This window comes from Phaethon aethereus (assembly GCF_964289735.1).
Source record: "Phaethon aethereus genome assembly, chromosome: 11".
Taxonomy (NCBI): domain Eukaryota; kingdom Metazoa; phylum Chordata; class Aves; order Phaethontiformes; family Phaethontidae; genus Phaethon; species Phaethon aethereus.
Genome location: NC_138587.1, coordinates 20,110,347 through 20,132,149, shown reverse-complemented (window position 1 = coordinate 20,132,149; position 21,803 = coordinate 20,110,347). Strand labels below are relative to the sequence as shown.

Below are 21,803 nucleotides of genomic sequence, written 5' to 3'. Positions count from 1 at the left end.
CCCCAGCCTACTTCTGACATCCCATCCCTCCTGTAAAATAAATTCCTTCCCTATGATGAGGCAGGACTCAACACAGGCAGGTACTTCTGCTTAACGTGATACGGTGCTAGTTTTTCTTCTAAACTCATTAACAACAGATCACTTAAGTAAGCTTGTCCAATAATAACTTTGACAACAAATACTTGTCCAGTAATTTTTATGAAGAATTCTCAGGTTTTCAGCTTTTGATCTATTTTTCTATGAAGTGGCAGAGAGTTTGGTTTTGTTGTTGATTTCTAGATATAAATGAAAATGGCCTGAGAAAACACCCAATGAAGGCACAGTTTTTGAGCCTTAAAATTGGGAAAGACAACAAGGAAATTATCAACTCATGCTATTTAGCACAGAAAAATCCAACTAGTCCAAAGACAATTAAACGTGGTTTGTTACCCCTTACTGAAGGCAAATGCGTTTCAAAAAAGGAAAATTCCCTTTTGAATGGTAAATTAATGTATTGCATTGTAGCATACCTAACAATAGTAGCTTCAAAAGAGGCAGAACATATGTAACGTATCAGGTAGTTTCATAGAGATTGTTTTTATGTTTTAATACTGTGCAAAAGACTGCTACAGCTTTGGGTGTTTGACAATGCTCATATTAGACCACTCCTTTCAAAATTATTGCACAGCAAATGTTACTGTGGTTCTTATTTCTGAAGTACTCCTCCTTCATGCTTTTCTCATTGTATATAGAACAAAATCTTTTTGTATTTGCTTGAGGTATAAACTAACAACTTCCACAAGAAAAAACATTCCTTTCTCGTACTCGAAGTATTTAAAAAGAGAAGATACCGAATGAACTTTCACTTTACTTAGACAAAAGATCGCTGTCTTCCAGAAAAATATACTACAGTTGCAGGGTGTAAACAGAACAAATTATACTTGAAAAAGTTTTGTATGCAGAAGCATAGTAGAGGATCTTTTCAATAGGTAGGCTTCTGAGGATCCACATAAGCAGGGTTGTAAGGGGGCTGGCTGATTGGGTAAGGTGCTCCAGCACCAGCTGCAAAAGCAAAAACACAAGAAAAACACAGATTTGTAAGACTTATATTCCGAATTCTACATCTATAATAGCAACTTCTGTTTTGAGCACATGGTAAAGAGGTTCAACTTATCTAGCATCTTAAATGGACTTGAGAACAGTTTGTGCTAACTCAAAGCATCCACATTTCAAAAGTAAGATCACAAAAAAACTTCGTTCTTGTGGTTTGGGTTTGTTCTGTGGATGCCGAGAAGTGAAAATAAATCACTGGGCAAAAGAAAAAGGACTAGAGAAAGCATTTTAGGATTCCTTCAGGGAAAATACTTTCCTGGTAAGAGTCACACAGTTAATTAAAAAATAAAAATAAAAGGGAGAAAGTATCCCACTGCTACCAAGCACATTAAAAAGAGTTTGACTTCTATACTAGGTGTATAGCACTCAGAAGATATCCTTATTTTCCAGTATTCTCAGGCAAGCTGCTCTCAAGCAGGATCTGCATTTTCAGGTCTGTCAAATAGCACAAGTTAGTTCCAGTAAGGGAGCACCTGATCAGTTCCCTGGAACATACAAGTGTGGTTATCCTTTGCTGATCTTGTAAAGTGAGTGGGTCTGGCTCCTGTGTGACAGACCAAGTATTGTCTCCCTTGCATGTGACCTAATTAAGAGACTGACCCTTGGTTAATAGACAAGGGAAATAAAGGAAAGAGCTCTCATTTTGAGGGATTCCCAGCTGGCAACATGGAAAGTGTTTTAAGAATTTCACAGGGAAAAAAAATATTTTAATAACTAACAAACCAGCAACGGTATGAGAAACCAGAGAGTAGGAGAAGCAAAATGACTAGTTTATTTGCTCCCTCACATGATAAAGATGAAGCCAAAGGATTTTGGGGTAATCTCCATAAAACCCACACCTTCTTCACAGTTTACAACAGAAAAATAAAGCCAACAGGCCTGCTAAGTCAGTGACTTTACATGCACAGCTGTTTTGCACATCGTTAAGGTACAATTTCTAACAGGTTTACAAATGCTTAAGACCATGAACAGACTTTTTATATTTTATTTATATTTGAGTCATCAAGAAAGAGTTACTTTCTAAGTTATCTACTATTCAGGACTATACTTCGCTTGTTACCTAGAAGGATGAACAGTGGAGTTTGTAAGAGGGCTTGAAGATCCTAGGACAGGTAACAGCCTAGTTTTGGCCTCTCTGAACAGCCAGGAGCCAATCGTTCAGAGAATGGCTATTACCAGCAGAAGTACCAATTAGTAATAGCAATAGTAAAGCTGCAGGAAAACAATGCTTTGAAAGAAGAAAAGATTCTGATAATTCTCACTGCTAGTCATTGGCAAACTTGTCTGAAGTTGATCAGAGATTGTTATTCTATAAACAGTGATGAACTACTAGAAAATGCCATCTGCGTATAGATTAAAATATCTCGCAAATATTAGATTAGACAGGGTATGTAGAAACACCCAACTACTATACCTATATTAGTTGGAATTTGATTTTAATATGAAATTTCAACCAAATTAGTAAAACATTCTACTGGATCCACTGCTAGTCCCACATACCAAACTTTGCCAATACAGCTCCAGCTACATCTCCTCTTGCAATGCTTAACATAGAAATGGTGATGGGGAAACTTCAGCAAGGGTGAATTACAGCATCCATCATCACTTGAGTTTTACATAATTTGCATACATTTACATTGATATAGTCATAGAAAATAGTAAGTGCAAATAATATAAGATTGGCTCCAATGCAACTGTCTCTAGCTATTTAAGGGATTAAGAAACACTCAGCATTGCCTTACCTGCCACCGTTTCATGATAAGCTGGGGGGCCCGACGGCTGCATGGGGTAAGGGGGAGGATACTGTGCAGGGTATGGTGCTACCGGCATTCCCGGTTGTGGCTGGATAGCCACAGGCTGATATCCTTGATATGGGGCTACTGGGTAGTTGGGTGGTACTCCCTGTTGTTGGGGATAGGGAGCATGAACCACTGTAGTAGAAGAAGTGGTGGTCACAACAGCTACAAACAAGCAAAAAAGGAACATGGTTAGTGCTGGTGGTTCTAGGAGATCACCTGGGACAGCCAACAACAGTAATGTAAAAAAACCATTATCTCTCAAGATCAATTTCTCACTTCAAAATCTGGGTAATTTCATTTTTGAAGTTCCACGAAAGATGTAGAAGTGTATGCCTCTAAATATCCTTCCATTGATCTCAGTGGTAATAAGAACCTCCACCACATACTGGCACAGCAGCCAACTTACCTCCTTTTTTCTCAACCACAAAGAACAACAAATTTTTTTCTCAGACTCTTCAAAAGCCAGGAACTCAATCCTGCAGCCAAGTTACCTATCATTTGGTATGAGACTGGAAAAACTACTAATTTTTAAATGTGAACTGCTTTTCAGGATTAGGGTGATAAGGATCATCTTTATTAGGTAAGGAGCTTCCTACCATGATTGCCCACATGTTTCCTTTTGTATGTTGCCTACACACTAAAGCATCCATGTGTTAGTACTTCTTTCTCTAAGTAAGAGTCAGAAAAGCAAATACATATTACATCATCAATTCGGTAGGAGCTAATAAACAGCAATAATTTGTTTAAGATCTCCTTCCTCTTTATGCTGCATTAGAGACTTTGCTCAAGATTGTACAACAAAGGCCCAGGACTGCAACAGTATTTTTCAGGTACATTTTTAAGAGACTGGGAAAAATTTAACATTTCATTCTATCCCCTGCTTACCTCAAACAAATAAACAAAAGCAACCCAGAAACAACCCCAAAATCCATACATTGAGAAACAACCCCAAAATCCATACATTGAGGGGGGTGAGGAAAGAGAACTTCTAAACACTTAGAAAACATCCCAAAGTATCTCTGCAACTTCACATTCTGAAGCAGCTTAAATATTTCCAGGGGGGTGGGGAAGTCTTGTTCAAAGATGTGAAAAAGAAAATAAATATACAGGTACTTACGCCGTGGTCTTCGACACGCTTTATACAAACAGCAACATGAACAGGTGAGGCACAGAATAATAGTAATTACAATCACTGCACAAACAGTAACTCCAATTGCAATTAGGGTTCCAAAACTGCAAGAAAGATACCACCAGAAATAGTAAGAGTCTTTCACACAAATTTATTGCTTTTTAACCTAACTTTCTGTAGCAAACACATCGCTCCTCCTCCAATCTGTTACTCTTCCTACTTCACGCATTTGAAGAAGAAACAGCTGTCAAACGCAGTGCTACATCAGGTCTGGTCTGCTAGATCAGCGCAAGCTGACCAACCGCTACACCAAGAAGCACGCTCCCCCGCACATGAAAAGGGCCCTCTCCTTTTAGCGTGACTGCGATTCTTCTGTATTTTAGCGCAACTGTGTGTCCCTTTATGCGTTCCAAAAAGTTACAGAGATAAGGTTTCAAAATCACTCGTTTCACGACTGACTTTTCCCAAGCCCTACTTGACAGCTCTGAACACACAGGTAGGCAACGCCTGAGACTGAGCACCCTAGGCTTCAGGGTGACCAGCGAGTTCTTTGCGCGTTCATAAGGCCTCCCAGGCCCAAATTCGAGACGATCTGGGTACTGAGCAGACCTCTCCACACTGCAGATTCTTGGCCTTTGTAAACAGTTGTTTTAGAAGCCGTGTTTCACATGGTTTGGAAGATCTGAAATTCTGCCAACTTTACTGCAACAGCGAGGACGTTATGCTGCATTATGGGAGACACAAACATCACCTCAGCCACCAAAACCTAGTACGTAATGGCCAAAGATTACACCAGCTTTAACCTCTGTGATGAGTACCAAATGACGGAGGCAGACGTAAAGCTTCCAGAGATGACTAAGTTCCATTTACCACACAGGGAAGAAAAAGTAAAGCATTAACTGCCCAGTGAAATTCCTTTTTAAATGTTGATTCACATGATGTGTTTCCTACTGTCTGAAATCAAGAAAGGACTTCTTCCATAGAAGCCAAAGTCTCCAGCATTTTTATTTCTTTAAAAAAAAAAAAGGCACCATGCATCAGTTTTGGGAACAATTGCAGGAAGTCAGTTTTAATGAACAACAAGCTCTAAAATAACGAGTAGAGAGCTGATTTTATATCCATCCTGTTTTTGTCTTTGTAGAGATTTTGGCTACAGAACTCGAAGATTTTTCCTGCTCAGTTTCCTGTTAACAAAATGACACATGTCCAGAACCTCCAGCAATTTTTTCTTTGCTACCAAACAGCCTTCAAATGTGAAAACTGGTTTTGAATATCAACAACACTGGAAGGTTAAATTACTGACAAAAAAAACAACAAAGCACTCTATCCCTGGCCCAAATTTGGAAGACCTCGTCTCAGTCTTCTAGAGCAACTTAACCCTCCGTAAGCTGGACACTGAACATAAGCATTGACAAATAAAAGAGGTTCAATTTAAAAATGCATTTCCCGCCCCCTCCCCAAGGGAGGTTCCCTCAATTTTATTCTGTTTCTGCAATAACTAGAAGAAAAAGCTTGGGTCAAACCTCTTTCAAGAATCTGAGCAACCATTTTATCTAACTGTAACTGTATCCAACTTGTACACGTATTTAGTGAAGTATTAATTAGAACATTATGGATTTACTCCTCAAGTACTAACTCTAACACTATGGATTGCCTATGGTCACTGCACCTAAGCATTTACATGTGAAACAGGAAGCAGGAACTGCTGCAGCCTCCTGAAGTCACAGGAATCCCATTCGAAACACTGCCAGGAAGGCAAACAGATGATTGCAACACAGCTGCAAAACGTAAAGACGCACGTGTACTTCATCACGGTTATTTGCGCCTTTACAGAATGTTTTTCATTTGCCGACTTGCACATGCAAACACCATTTAAGTGCTCCCCCCATCCTCCCAAGCATTAGTTTCACTTCGGCACAGCAAGCTCACAGCCAGCTCATCTCCACCCGAAAATCCCTGTTCTTTCAAGCCTGGTATGAAAAGGAAGACACAAATGCAACTTCAGTGGGGTTCAGGGGGAAGATAAAACACGCACAATGATACCACATCCTGAAACACAGGCTGACTCCCGTCCATGAGGCCAACAGCACCAGGTTAGTCTGAAAACACAAAGCTGAATACTTGTGTATGCAGATATGGATTAAATTAGTGACCTGTGGAATTTAGGTTATGTAGGGTCTTCACTAGATATTGATTATATAAATCCATATATACACTGGAGAAGAAAGAGGGAGGTGTGCACAATGGATTCATACACTAGGCTTAACCATCTCGATGGCAATGTTCACAACAGCATGAATGCCTGTCACAAACTACAGGTACCTCTAGAAACTGCAGGACAACAAATGTTAGCTACAATTACTGCTACTTGTGGAGTGTCAACAGCATTTTCCTTGCACTTGTTCCCACTTCGGTATCAACCCTGAGACAGCTCTCTCACTAGGGAAGTTAACATTTCCATTACACACAGTTATTACCAAGCAACGCTAGCAGAGACAAAGGAAAAAAGTTTTCTAGGCTCTTCCTCAGGCTTTTTCTGCAGCAAAGAACCAACCAACCACTTCTTTGCTAGTGAACTGCACTAAGGAAAGAAATTCCTGTGACTAGGAAAGAGACTAGGCCTGAACAAAGACAACTCAAATTCTTCACTTCTACAGACAATGAACCTCTCTGAACTTTTCTTTTTGCCCAGCCTTTACTACAGAAACCTAAGAAATGGAGAAAACACACTGGAAAAAAACATCTACTCATCATAAACAGACAAGCACAGCAGGAAACTGGCAGACAGCCCTTATCTTTCACAACCAAATTCAGTTCTGATATGATAGGAGAGAAAAACAGCACAAGCCCACCTGCAGCCAAGCTGGCCACCAACAGATAAATGCTGGTCGGTTTGAAGCCTGGGCTCCATTTGCCTTTTTCAATACAATTTTTTTCTCTCTGAAGCACATATCTCATTGTGTATTTACTACCTCTAATAAGGAAAGCAACAAAGGCAAAGCACAGGGAAGAAAACCCATCACATCCTTATTTTCACCCCGTTGTTAGAGACATCCCGTGCATTTTCATCATTTGTCTGCGGCTTTGCTAAAACGACACAACCATGGCACGATGACATTTTGCATACATCTTTTAAAGAGATAAATGAAGACAAGTATTTGAAGTACAGGTGTGTCAGGTTTACACACTTCAGAGTGCAGTTCTGTATTTGTGCGTGTACACACTGTGATTCAGTTTTACCCACTGAAATACTGTGCGATTACTACAGACCAAAATTATAACCTTTCAGAAACAGCCCAGTGAGTGAAATAACAGACAGGAGTTAGTTCTTCCCAGAGTATTCTAAGGACTGTACACAATCAGATTACTGTAGGCATTTTTATCACATACTTCACAGCAGAAGTGTAATTTTCCTTCCAGTGCTTGGGCTCATGCAGACTAGTATCTTGAAACAGCAGAAGATAGAGTGACATTTACAGAAAACAAAACAGTACATGCTACGAACTTGCAACTCATGGCATCAACACCCTCTTCCAACACTGGAGCTCTTAAAAATTTTTTTTTTCTAAAATTTTTTTTTTTTTTTTCCCCCACAACTAGCAATACACTTTTGGAATATCCAAATGGTCAGGGACAACCTTAGTGTACTATTGTCTGTCCTTGTACTGCCCCGAGGACCTCTTCTTGAGCATTCAGTAATCTCACCAGTAGAACTACTGAAAAAAATCCTACTAGTAACACTACTGAAAAGAGTACAGGACAGCTCCCACTAATAGATGATGTTACTCAAGGCCAGAATGGTGCTCAGCATACTTTACTCAGTGAACCATCTAAGCTTCAGGAGACAAGCTATTCCAGATACTTTATAAAGACTCTCTTACAGTATGCTAATTCCAGAAGGCCTGGAGATGCTTCCTCCTTTCTTAAACAAAGATGCTAGCTCCTTTCTTATAACAAAACTACTGCTTCATTTAATTGCTTTCACTTGATGCATCTCTCTAAAAGGACTCTGAAAAATATTCGGAAAAAATATATTCACATTAAATAAATTAATTACCAACTGTTAGCATTAAACATAGATGAAAAAGAATAGACAATGAGGAATTGTAGCTTAAAGACTTTTCCCTTGAATGGTTAACCAAGCAAAAAAAAAAAAAAACCCCACACACCACCACACCTTACCCCCTGCATTCTGCAAACAAACGTCAAGAGTGCAGAAACCAGGGTGGCCATACCACCAGATCAGAATGCTCTGCTGGCCTCAGTTTGAACATGGGTTTCCAGACTCCCACATTATATATACCATAGTCTCTAAATAAAGCAGACATTGTTATAAACAGCTTGAGCTCATTCACTGCCATTTCCTGCTTCTTTCTCTTCACATAAAAGCTAACTTTTGCCAGTAATTAACAGAAAACAAAACTGAGAACAAAACCAAACCTAACAGCAGTTTTACTGCAGCAACGATAAACTGCAACTTCTCATAAAATCCATGGAAAGTAAATATGGAGAGATGACTTCCTGCCCTTTCCTGCCACCACCTCTCCTTCCTTGCCCTACTCCACTTCTACCCCTATTCTCTCACCTTTGGAAAGCACTAAATTGTATATGTAATTAGCACACCTTGCAGACTCACCTTAAAGTTATCTACTTACGTGAACTGATACATATTTTGAATAAAGGGAGTTATGCGACCAGTGCCTGTTTTACTACTTTTGGTACTGAATGAGACACAATGGCCATGTTCGAATGTGAAAATCAAGCCCAGGATCTAAGTAGTACCATTTGTAGAAGTTAATTCTCCAGGCAGTTCTTGCTCATATCAGAAATCTCAATCTTAAACACTGTCAAGTGGAAAAAAAAAAATGCAAAATGCCTTGAGTATATTTAAGGCCTTTTAATATATCCAAGTTTCAATTCCAGAAACATATTTTTAAACCTCCTTAATGGTTTGAATCAGTTCAGTTGGCAACATATTGTAAGCCCTGCTGTAAAAAAAGTTTTTGCGTATCTATGCATTCATGACAATGAGACACACTGCAACTTTTGTCTTTGAAAAAGAAAAAAATACCCAAATGAATGAGACCACCTAGTTCTGAAAAATTAGTTCAAGCAGCCTGTTTATTTCACAAATTTTAATCTATTCCAAGATTTGTTACATGCTACAAGAAACATGTTGGCAGAGCCCTTTTCAAAGGCATGGCTGGTTTTAAAAACAAACATTTACAAATACTGAGTTATAGCTGTAACACAGGGTCGTCTGGAAAGACTTCAGAAGAGAGTTTAAGCCATTCCTAAAAGTCTAAAAAAAAAAATTTGGTATACACATATCATTCTTTACTGCTCCAGAAAAGGATAGAGTTCCCAGAAGTGTGACAGAATGGTAAATGTCCAGACTTGCACTGACTTGGGGATCGGGCATGACCAAACAAGTCCCTAGACCAAGATGCTTTCGTAAGTCCAACATTTTAGTAACAGCCATACAATGCCACATACTGCATCCAAAGCTCAGCAGGAAAATAAAGGACAAACTTTTTTTTTTTTAAAAGATAAAGTAGTAAGACTTCCCAAGGGTCTTTCAGAGGGATTAGTTTTCACAACTTTACAAACACCACACTTCCTCAGTTTAATATTTTAGCATGAAGATTCAAAACATAAGAACCAATTTGCTAGAGATGCAAAAAAACCTATTTACTGTTACACAAAAAGCAAATTTCTGTGAGCTTAATACTCACAGGAAAACATTAGCATGAGTTCAACACTTGATAGACTGACCAGTCTATTTTAGCACAGCTGGATTTTGTCCCAAAGCAGCTTCAGCCCACATGGACAATCAAAATATACACCATATAGTTAAGCCTCATAGTCAGGGTGCAATCATGCTAATTGCTGGTCCCAGCCATGGCCTACTCCAACCATTTTACCTAGAGGCCACCTCCCCAAAACAAGATCTCTACATGATCAAGAAGGCACAAGGGCCCAGTGATTCCTGTGGTGGGCCACAGGAAACTTAAGACTCAGACTGAATAGCATGGTTTCAAAATTATGAAATCTTGATAGTTTCATCAGACTGGCAGATTTAAATAACTGCTAAGTCATTTTATAAGCTATGCCATGCAGTGAAGTGTGGAGTGGAACTGTGATGTCTGCACTGGTTTTTCAGACAAATGTTAACTCAGGTTACCACTTGAGAGTGTCCTTCCTAGGGTCCTGCCTGCACACAGTTCCTTAACGTGAAGAGATGGGTTTCATCTCATTTTGGCTAACCCATCAGTGCGGTACCAGCTCAAGTCGTCACCAATTGTAAACTGCTTGAGCATGGACACGATTAACTGCCACTTAAAACCACTAAAACTTATCACAGCTTTCCATAGTTCTTTCTTGGTACCCGCAAAAAGAAGGAAAGTTCACAGCAGAAGCCCCCCAAAACAACCCCTGGGACACCTCTGCTTATCTGCAGTCTAAACAACCCTGAGCTACATCCCTGAACTCAGGACAAACCTACACAGCTGAGCACAGACCAGTGACCCTTAGCATCAGCCACACCAGCTCCAGAATGAGAAGCAGTACTAAAGCAACAATAACACCACCATGGTAAGCCAAGAAGCTCTGCAACTGCAAAAGTGTTACAGAAAGAGAATGCAAGAGTCTTTTGAGAAAAAGTTTGCTAAATATGTACTGAATGGTGCCTTTTTCTGTTTGTTTCAAATAGGAAACCGGTGTGGGTTACTTCAAGCCCAAAACAAAGTTTAATTTAACACACAAAGACCTACTGGAAGTAAAGTTAATTACTATAAGGGACACTAACTTTTCTATTTTTTCAAGTAACATGTAATAGGTTTAGCACAACAAGTTCTTAGACAGCCTACATGAGAGAGTGGCAGGGAGGGAACTTCCTGGAGTTCATGGTTTTACTCACACATCTGACACCCAGATCCAACAGGTTATTATGGAAGTTGTATACAAGCATCTCTTCTTGGTATATAAACAGTTCACTTATGTAAACAGACATATTTAGTACAAATTCCTTCGTAACACATACTGAAAATACAATTTTCCAGGGAAGTTCCCAGGAAATCTACTACTGCACACTTTGTAGACATTTGAGAATAATTATGGGGGGGGGTGTATATATATAACTATAGGTAACTGGCACATTGAAAATATGCATGTAACGAGGAGGAAAAGTCAGAGCTGTATTTAGAGGGACTAAAGTCTTCCATCAACAGTGCAAGAATTATCACTGCAGCTTCATACAGGTCACAAGACAATTTCATACAAATCCATTGGATCCTCAGCATAAAAACTGTCCTTGAACACAATACTTGCTTCTACGGACAATAAATAAATAAATTTAAAATGCTCCTTTAGCAGCAAAAAGGGAATGTAGATTGATTACAGGCACAGATATTTAAGGCAAAGACAGTTCCTCTCCTACCATTACGGTCCCAGTTCAACTATACAGGATGTCACCCCTCATCATAATTAAAATTTAGGACCAATATAAACACAATGGGAGAGATTTTTCTGAAATGGTTAATTGAATCAATAGAACAAATTTAAGTACCACAGAAAACTTTCCTCACATAAACAACAATACTGCAATACTATGAATTTGCTACTGCCCATACAATACTAATTCTTAGAAAGCAGAGTTCCTAATTAGTTGCTTAAATAACTTGGCTAAAGGGTTAAAGTTTTAAATTTAAAAAAAACAACGTATTTTTTCCTGGCAAATTGCAACCTGGTGTAAGACTTGTCAAACACACTGAAACCGCAACCAAAGGAAGTTTACACTAGGTTACACCCACCATCTTTGCTTACCGTATAACCCAGCTCTTACATGAAACACACCTTTTTCTCTACCCACATTAATCCTATGTCATCACTTACGTAAGTTAGAACCAATGGGTTCAGGCAAAGTTTAAATTAATTATCCTATACTACTATGAACTGACATGCCGCCTCACTCTCCCTTTCTTCGGGAGAAGTACTACTCATCCAGCACAATGAGGATCATCAAGGAAAAAATCTATCACTGCACAAATAAGAATAAACCTCTGCAGTTCAGGTCACATCTGGCTGACCACTACTTCTCCATTTAAATGCTATCCACCAATAACAAGACCTTCATAAGTGAGAGTCACAAAAGTGACTTTGATGACTGGTTCCTTCCATAACTTAAAAAAAAGAGGTTTAAGTTTACCTCTCAGTGGAACTGAGAGCCAGAGATCACAGTAGTAAACATGGAGAGGACTATCACATTAAAAATGAATGGTATAAAATGTTTTTAATAAAAACAGACTTTGTCAAAAGACTTTGTACATTTGCAAGTTTCCTGAAATTAAGCTAGTTTGTTCATTTCACAGAAGACACTGCAACTGCAGTTTTAAGAGGCTAGGCAATTTAAGGACATTCTCCTCCTCCCATAATACATAACAACACAACCTGTCACAAATACACCTGCCTACACCTCAGGCCATGGCTATTTTATGGAAGTATATGAAACAGCAGAATTGGAGCTAGCTTTGGAACCCACATGCTCAAACTTTCATAGATCCTACTTCACAACAATCGTGCTCTTTTAACTGTGTTTTCAAGGAAGGATTCTCTGCTTCTCAGGCTATAGGACCCTTCCCCGAGGGTTCCCCTGCCTGCAGCTGCTTTGACAAGCTCTCTCCAGAGTCAACCTGTATGTTAAAAATTTACTGTTTTCAGGGTTACACTGTGTAGAGGTACAGCAAAGCCCAGAGTTAGAAGAGGGAACACTCTACCCTGGTAAGCATGTACAATGAAGTACACACCCACAGAAAAATGAACTGCTGAACATAATCCAAGCGATTAATCTTACAGTGTTGTTGCATATTTAGGCTAGGTTGTCTTGTTTTTTGCCATGAAACAGCCTTCTGCAGTTAGAAAAGCACGCTAACCCAACCATGCACATCTGCCTCTTGAGGCAGGACAGCATTTTTCAATCTCTCCATCTTGGTTTCAGAGTAAATGAACCTGCACAAGCATTAAACCCAGTGCCTGAAGCAGGCAGCTGAAAAATCATTAATGGCAACTCACAACTGCTTTGTCATCTTTAAGTAGCTGCTTCTCTGAGAATGCAGTGAACACAAACCCAAATGCTCTATAATGCAAATTACAATTACAAATTGTGCAAGCATGTACTTACTTTTCAGGATAGTAAAAAGCATAGGACAATTTTTTTAAATAGCTTCAAGTCCAAATCTCAGTTGTTTCTAGACAAGAAGCTTACATTCCTTGGTGAGATTAGCCCATGTCTGAATGCAAGCCTTACGGAAAGGGCTCTGTATGCAGTTTAACTGATTTATTACAGAAAATATTGAGGACCAGTACTGGAAGAGAAATCCCTTGCTTATTAACTAAAGACTACTTATATTTCTAGACGTTCTTTTCCAATTAATTATCTTCTATCTATCTCCTCTAAATCTTCCAATTTATTTTCTTATCATTGACAACCTATTACAAATGCTGGAGCATGCAAATACACCGTAAAGTGTGAACTGAAGTCCCTGATAGCAATGGGGAAAAGGAGGAGAAATGTGATATAATTCAACACCACTGTATTTTTTCCACCTTGCCTATGGAGAAAACATACGCTTAAAAACATCTAAATTGAGAGACAGCAAATTAGGGTAATCACATCTTCCAGTTAGAAATGTACTGGTTTTGCCCACTCATGCACGTAGCAGACTATTGCAGATGCTGTATTTCAATCAAAGGCAGGCAGAATTACATGGATTTCCCCCATTTCAAAGGAGAACCAAGTCACAAGACAACACATTGATTAGCCCATGACCAACCCCAAATGAGCACGTCCCCAGTCTAACATGGCTGTGCCATGTCTGCCAGCTGAGGCTTCCCAGGAAGACTGTCATTCTGCCTCCCTCTTATCACGTAAGGATGAGCAGCCTTTTCTCAAGCATTACTGTATCTGTTACACAATCTGCTGTACCTTCAAGGCAGATATTCATTCTGAAACAGCATCCAGTTAACTGCGTACAAAGACAACTTAAAGTTTTGTTTCCATTTAGAAAGACTGATATCAGCTGCCCCAACTACATTATCTTCTTCTGTAACTCTGATACAGATGTTCTGAATTGCTCCACCTCCTCATTCATATACTTCACAATTACTTGAATTGTGGATGTGAGTCATCTAATTTCCTTTTCCAGTAAGGGTCGCTATTGGAAAATTGGCATACCAAGGCTAAATAACCATGTTACCAATGCAAACTATGACAGCGGATGTTCCAGTGAATCAGTGCTCCGCTTTCAGCACAGCTTCTTAAAGCAATACTACTACATACCACAGAATGAAATGGGAAAAACTAACTGAATTAACCTTACTACTCACCATCCATCTTTGAAACCAGAGCAAAGCAGGGGAAAATTCAATAATAAAATGAAAAGAGGGAAAAAAAAAAGTTAAACACTTTCCAGTAGCAAATCCTCGCCACAATGCATTCACTAGCAGCAAAAATTGCATATGGTCATCTTGCATGCAAGAAAACAGTGCGAAATTTCAGAAGTTTAGTGATGTGAAACCTATGCCTACAGTCTGACCTAAAAGCTCCAAACGATCTTTAAGGATTGATCAACAATGGAAGAAGCCTGAATCAGAGTTAACGCCAGCTTTTATACTTTTCCTAAAATGCTTACATTTGCTTCTAAATGCAGTGTTCTGGGAAGCGCAACACTTTCAAGTACCTGAAAGTACATTAAGACGCTCCAAAAGAATGTGATTCAATGAAACTCAAACTTAAGAAATTTGAACTCAACAACATCAAAGTGTTATTAAGCAGACATCTTTATTGCAGCGCTGGATGCATGGGGGATATCTCCTCCTAACATGCGTGCGCTGAAACAAAAGTTCACCCTTTATATACCTTAAAGACATGAATATTCACACATTTTCCAAGCAATCACTGCCTCCTTGCTTATCTATTACATTTACATAATGCTGGTGTTGCAAAACTACGCTACGCATGCGCGGGGGTCTCACGTGGTTGTCGGTGGTCGTTTGGGGACTTAGTCCCCTACTCCTTTTTCCCTTTTATGGTCACGGGTCTCTTGAGGATAATTTCTTCTCCTTAGATGCTTGCCCCTTCTGTTGTTCAGCCAAGCGGTTCCTTCTTATCATCCTTGTTAGAGCACTCCTGCCAGTCTGTCTCTATGCTCAAGGTTAAGGTATCTTCTCTGTTCTCTTTAATCTCTCAGTCCTTGCTCTTAACTCTTCTTTGTTTTAATTTTCATGAGGCCTGCTTTAGTCATGATTAACCGTTTACACATAGTTACAATGTTAGCATGAGGCAAATACAGCCTAAGGACTAAGAGTAGGCCGTTAAACATAATCACACAGTTATTGGGCTAAAGAATTCTATACTAAAGTCAAACTAATCATGTAATCAATAACCTTCCATATGTTAAGGAATTTTCAAAACTTACAGTTGATCAGTGACACATGCTAAAACCTTATGATTGTTTTAGATCCTTGTTTCAAATGTCATTCCTTGTCTTTAAAGTATCCAAAAGAAGATTATAGGACATGAACTGCTTGCACTGTGAACTGCTCTTAATAGGGTTGCCCCAAGTACTTTTGCACCCCTGCCTCAACAGCACTTGATACTCATGTTAGTATCTTTCTGTATTTAGTATTGAAAGGATGCTAATACAAAGAAACCTACTAGAAAACTGGTGTTTCTGCAGAAGACCACAGAATAAACACAGGAAAAAAAGCAAAAGCAGAAACAAACTAAGAACTCCTCAGCTAGACAAGACAAGGAAGAACATACGCACCACTAGACTGAACCCTTTCCTAACTGTCCCATAGAACTAGAGCTTAATTGTGGCAGACTTTCCAAGCAGGGAGAAGAGACACCCCAGCTCACTCAGCCCAGTGGCAAGTCCACATGCAGTTTGTGACAAGCCCTCAGAGAGGTGAAATTCTCTTAAAAAGCCAGGATTTATGAGCAATGTGCCAGAGTGGTAACTTGATCTAGGAATAAGCCTGATGCAAGAATGGGGAACTAAATGCTCTCTGACCCTTCGTGCCAGGAAACCATCACCTCCTCCTTGTGAAAAGCAAAGGCAGTATTTGCAACTCATGCGAAAGAACAAGGCACTAAAGGAAGTTGCCCCTCCTCCTGTTTTAAACTGTTTAAAGACTATGCTCATCTTGCTGGAGATACAAAGAAATATCTCAACTGACAACAGCCCTCCTCTCCACACGGTAAAGTATTAAACAAACACAGTCATCAAGAAACAATGTAAAACTTGTCGTTTAAAAGAAATTGGCAAGAAGCGAGAGGGTGGAGTATACCTTGCAGGCAGAAACCAGGGACAACTCTTCTAGAAGGAATATAACTTACTGCTTGGGTAAAAAAACAAACAAACAAAAACAAACAAACAAAAAAACCCACCAAAAAACATGAAACACACAACCCAAAAACCTGAACACACACCACACAAAAACCTGGGCAAAGCCTGTAATGAAACAGAAACCTACTTGGTGTTCTACCAACTGCAATCACAGGAAGTCTTACTCACTTTCATTCACGATGTTGAAATACCCTAAATTGGACACCCAAAGTCATTAGTGACTTTGGAAAGTTCTGGGATGTGGTTTTCCTCTGGAGTCACATCCAGGTGGCTTTTCAAGGGCGATATTTCTGAATAATTACCATCTGTCTATCAAAATTGCCTAACCAGACAGTAAGTTTGACGTTAAGTCTAGGTCTTCGCACAACACACTAATTTTTCAAAGCCATAATGTAATTGCAAGGAAAAAGAAAAGTCACTAATGACCCATTTTCTCAAGGTGAGACATCAATGATTCTCTTTTTAGACATTCCATAGTTGAAAACAACGGTAATCAAAGCAACTTAGCTGCTACTTCCGAAATGTTTTCTGTCATTTACAAATGCACCTTTGTGGACTGTGGGCCTTGGTTACAATTCCTTTAGCAATTGTAGAGGGGTTTTTTGTTTGTTTAAGAGACTATATTCTTGCATTTTCTGTGCTTTTTAATACCTATGCTTGTTGGCATGGGGGAAAAAAAATTGTATTTATTACATTCTTTATACTTAACATCTATTACTCCAGCAGATTCAATACCTCTAAAGCCCCAAAGATGTGAAAGTTTTTTTTCCCCTCTTTCAACTAAAAACGCATCAAGAGTGAACACTGGCTGACAGATGAGGCTCACGCCGGCTGCACTTGAACCACGCGTTTGAAGATACATAAGGCAGGTCCGTCAGCCTAGCAGGGAGGAAGGGGCTTCCCTCCTCCAAAAATATTTGTTACATCACCCTCTCCTTGTGGAAGACTATTGGGTCAGAAGAGACCAAGGCTCCAAGAGATTCATTTACCCTCGTCACGTCGGGGCCCCGGCGTACACCACGGCAGCGCTGCCGTTAGCGAGGCTTCCTTCCTACCGTGGATAGGATGCAGAAGGGTGTATCTATAGGTTATATCGGGAGGCGGGGGCGATGCCGCTCCCACGGCTACCTCGGCCGCGCACAAGGGCTGCTCCGGTGCGGCCGGTACGCTCCCGCCTTGGCCAGCCGGGCTTGCCGCGGCGGCACGGCGAGACCCCCGCCCGCTTACCCCACGCTCGCCCCCGCTCGCCGCGCCCGCTTACCCCATGCTCGCCCCCGCTCGCCGCTCGCCTCGCTCCCGCCGCCCGGCCCCGCCCTCGCTCGCGTCACACCGCTCGTCCCGCCCCCTTAAAGGGCACCGCAGCCACGGCTGGGAGCTCCCGCGCACCTTCTGCCGGCAGCAGAGAGTTTGGGTCCCCCTTTTCCGTGATCCCGGGAGTATTAATTGTCCAAAGTCATGCAGATAGATCAAATATTCACAGCTCTGAATCAACGCTCGTCCTCTCTCTGTGGCCTTCCACACCGTGAAAAAAAAACAGAAACCTTCCCACAGCAGCGCTCTTGTAACCACCACCATAACACATCGACTTGAAAGAATTTACCTTGCCTGAGGTTGCAACAGAGCAAGAAATACTGATAAAAACTAAGTGCAAAAGATGCCAAAAAGCAAGGAGATACTTCAAACAAAAGCAGCTTCTCCTACTGAGCTGCTATGGACTTAACCCACTAGCACCCACAAGTACTTAGAGGACAACCTCCCATCCAGTACCGTTATGGTCTAATCATCACTGTCTTCCTCATGGCCCTGCTTCTTCAGATATTCCCACACATACACGGAGTTTGAGCACTCCAAATTCTTAACCCACAAATCAGCGTTTGTTTTTTTTTTTTTCATTTTTTATTGGCCTGTATTGATTACACAATGAACTGAAACATGGATGTAAAACAATCATAAGGTTTTAGCATGTGTCACTGATCAACTGTAAGTTTTGAAAATTCCTTAACATATGGAAGGTTATTGATTACATGATTAGTTTGACTTTAGTATAGAATTCTTTAGCCCAATAACTGTGTGATTATGTTTAACGGCCTACTCTTAGTCCTTAGGCTGTATTTGCCTCATGCTAACATTGTAACTATGTGTAAACGGTTAATCATGACTAAAGCAGGCCTCATGAAAATTAAAACAAAGAAGAGTTAAGAGCAAGGACTGAGAGATTAAAGAGAACAGAGAAGATACCTTAACCTTGAGCATAGAGACAGACTGGCAGGAGTGCTCTAACAAGGATGATAAGAAGGAACCGCTTGGCTGAACAACAGAAGGGGCAAGCATCTAAGGAGAAGAAATTATCCTCAAGAGACCCGTGACCATAAAAGGGAAAAAGGAGTAGGGGACTAAGTCCCCAAACGACCACCGACAACCACGTGAGACCCCCGCGCATGCGTAGCGTAGTTTTGCAACACCAGCATTATGTAAATGTAATAGATAAGCAAGGAGGCAGTGATTTCTTGGAAAATGTGTGAACATTCATGTCTTTAAGGTATATAAAGGGTGAACTTTTGTTTCAGCGCACGCATGTTAGGAGGAGATATCCCCCATGTGTCCAGCACTGTAATAAACATACCTGCTTTATAACTCTTTTGAGTTGTGAAGTTTGTTTCCACACGTCAGAACCTCTAAATAAATGTAATTCTAAAAGCTGAGACTTTGCATGGCTTACCTGGGGCCAGAAGAAATGTAATCATCAGGGTCCGGAAAAAACTCCATGTAGTTTATGTTGCTTGAGTCAGAGGACCTGTAGTAAGAGAATTCATCTCAAAAATGGAATTTATGACTTAATCAAGTACCTGGCTAAGTTCCAAATCCTTATGAAAGATAATGTACACTAGAGAGCTTAATTTTGTCATCCTGAAAGAAAAATTAAATAGGGTAGAAGCAGTTGAAAACACTCAAGAAAACACATACCAGTTCATGCATCAGTTTACCTATCTCACTGTTCCCATTTCACAGGTCAGTTAAGTTACATGCACTAAGGTAGATCCCTGACAGAGCCAGATGCATAGCTGAAAGGTCCCTTTGTAAGTTTCTAACCATTAAACTGCGTATTTTTGTCAACTGATGGTAGAATTATAACCTTTATACATTATATATATTTATACTGAATTACACATTCAGTTTGTCTCATACCTTCCAACAAGCAGATTACACTTAAATTGTTGTTCTTCGTCAAATTTTAAGAACGCATTAGAGCAACAGTATTGATGGATGCAATCTCCACAGCAGAAGTTGGGACAGGATTTTGCAGGTTGTGCCTTGCCATGATGATCAATATATGCCTGACAATCCTCACCCAAAACTGCAAAAAAGTTAAAAACCAATAGTTAGTAACTAAAGAAATAATCATATAACGTCTATTTCTCAAACTGACCATTTCACCTAGGTTAACTTTTAAATACGTTTCAAGTATTTTGGTTAAGTTTTAGAAAGCAGTTATTTCCTTACCAGTATAGCAAAGGCAAATATTTAACTCCTTGCACACAAAGTATCTCATCTTCATCAAGCAGGTCTTCCCAGCTGTTTACACATCCATAAAGGACTGAACTGGATGCAAATATACCTAACGAGATGCTCTGTCTGGTGCTACTCTTTTCACTACATCTGCTAGTAGCTTACTAAATTACTATAAAGACTCTAAAAGCAATGTGACTAGCCAGATCTGCTAAAAAACCCACACAAGCCCTAAGATCAGTTAGAAGGAAATGTTAAGTTTTCCTAGATATTTGACTTGATGCAAAAAAATGCAACACAACCACATTCACTGCAGATTTGGATTTCCACGTAACTTCGTTGTTTCTACCTGCCGCTTCATGGAAAATCCCAATCTTGTTAATCCACAGCATAAAACAGAGATGTCATAAAACAAAGATTCCTAGGACTAAAACCGGTCAAGTGGCATGTTCTCACTGCAAGCCTCAACCGGTGCAGCTACAGTGGTAGGGAAATGGAGCTGTTCATATACTAGGATGGATTTCTTGGGGGACATCCCATGCTTTTCAGTATTGCATTGGGCTGATACCTTCCTTAACATTTTCTCTCTCTGCCCTCTCAAGCCTGAATGACTGCAATGCAAGAATGGCACATTAAAACCTTCCAACTGCCACATAAAAATACTTCTCAAAGCTTAAGAAAGAAGCATTTCCCAAGAATAATCTTTAGCAAGAGTATCATTCCAGTTTTCAGTGATAAATGCTGTGGTTAGCTGGTTTCTATTCCTCATTTTCCTTCCTATCACATTAACAAGACATACCCTGATATTTTGCTCCTAAACCACACTCCATCCAAGAAGCTCTAATTACTTCAAGCATAGTTCTTCAGAGAAAACAAACAAGAAGAGGCAAAGACAACAAACCATGTTCCTTCAGAATAAAAGAGGCATTTCCTGGAGTATTTAAACCGATTTTGCCATCTGAAAACCCAGTCTTGGCTCTCTGGCACCAATGCCAGGGAAATAGTCACATGCCTGAATATTTCAGCCAACATTAAAAAGATTTTAAAAGTGTTCTAAGGGGTTAAATGTGCGGGTTCATTAAACACAAGCAAAGAGGAACTTCTGTACCAATACCCCTGTACTTCTACTAAGGTGTTTATGCATGCTGACGCCCGGTTCACCAATTTTTCCCTCTGCAGTCATGTAATGTCACCTGATGACTTTCTCCTTCCTCTATCACCAACAAGGAAGTGATAGGTAGCTAAACCAATTCCAAAATACCTTGTGAAATTACAAGCAAAACAAAGCAACCAACAAAATTACTCCCTACATCTCACAATAGCACTACCACAGCACCATAAAGTAACAACAGAAACTAAAGGTCTACGCCAGATAGCTGAGCTGAATCAGTAAGAGACACCAAGCAAAGAACAATCTGGCTTCTCTAACTTTGTTCCTCTCTTCTTCCATAAGCTGTGGCACCCATTCTACTCTTCCTCAACTGGTTCAATTCACCAGCTGATCAGCAGATCAACTACAGGCTTGTGGGACGTTTTTTCCCCCGGTTGATTTTCTACCATTTTTCTAAGGATTTGAATTGCCTCAAAAGAGGTCCAGTGTACACCTAACCCACCACAACGCAAGGGCTAAGGGAGGCAGAAGTGACCTCCTGTTCTGGTATACCTGCTACTGAGGAGTTCATCCTACCCTGCAAAACAGCAGCCTGATGATTTCACAAAACCAGTACCACAAAAATCCTTTAACAAACTGATTGAGTTCCAACTCAAGAGCAGAGCTGCTACACTATTCCTACTAAAAGTCCCCAAATATTCCAATAACAAAACTTCTAACTTCCAACCCCATTTATTCAAGGCCAGCTTGCACACAGA

The 21,803-nt window shown here is 40.1% G+C and overlaps 1 protein-coding gene across 1 annotated transcript; it reads right to left on the bottom strand.

Annotated features, from left to right (window-relative positions):
- Positions 1 to 644: 644 nt before the first annotated feature.
- SHISA5 (shisa family member 5) lies at positions 645 to 19,193 on the bottom strand (the record flags this gene model as incomplete). The annotated part of the gene is made up of 4 exons (XM_082004392.1): positions 645 to 1,041; positions 2,835 to 3,053; positions 4,009 to 4,124; positions 19,147 to 19,193. The coding sequence occupies 4 exons, from the start codon at positions 19,191 to 19,193 to the stop codon at positions 962 to 964; spliced, it is 462 nt and encodes a 153-aa protein (XP_081860518.1). The 3' UTR covers positions 645 to 961.
- Positions 19,194 to 21,803: the final 2,610 nt, after the last annotated feature.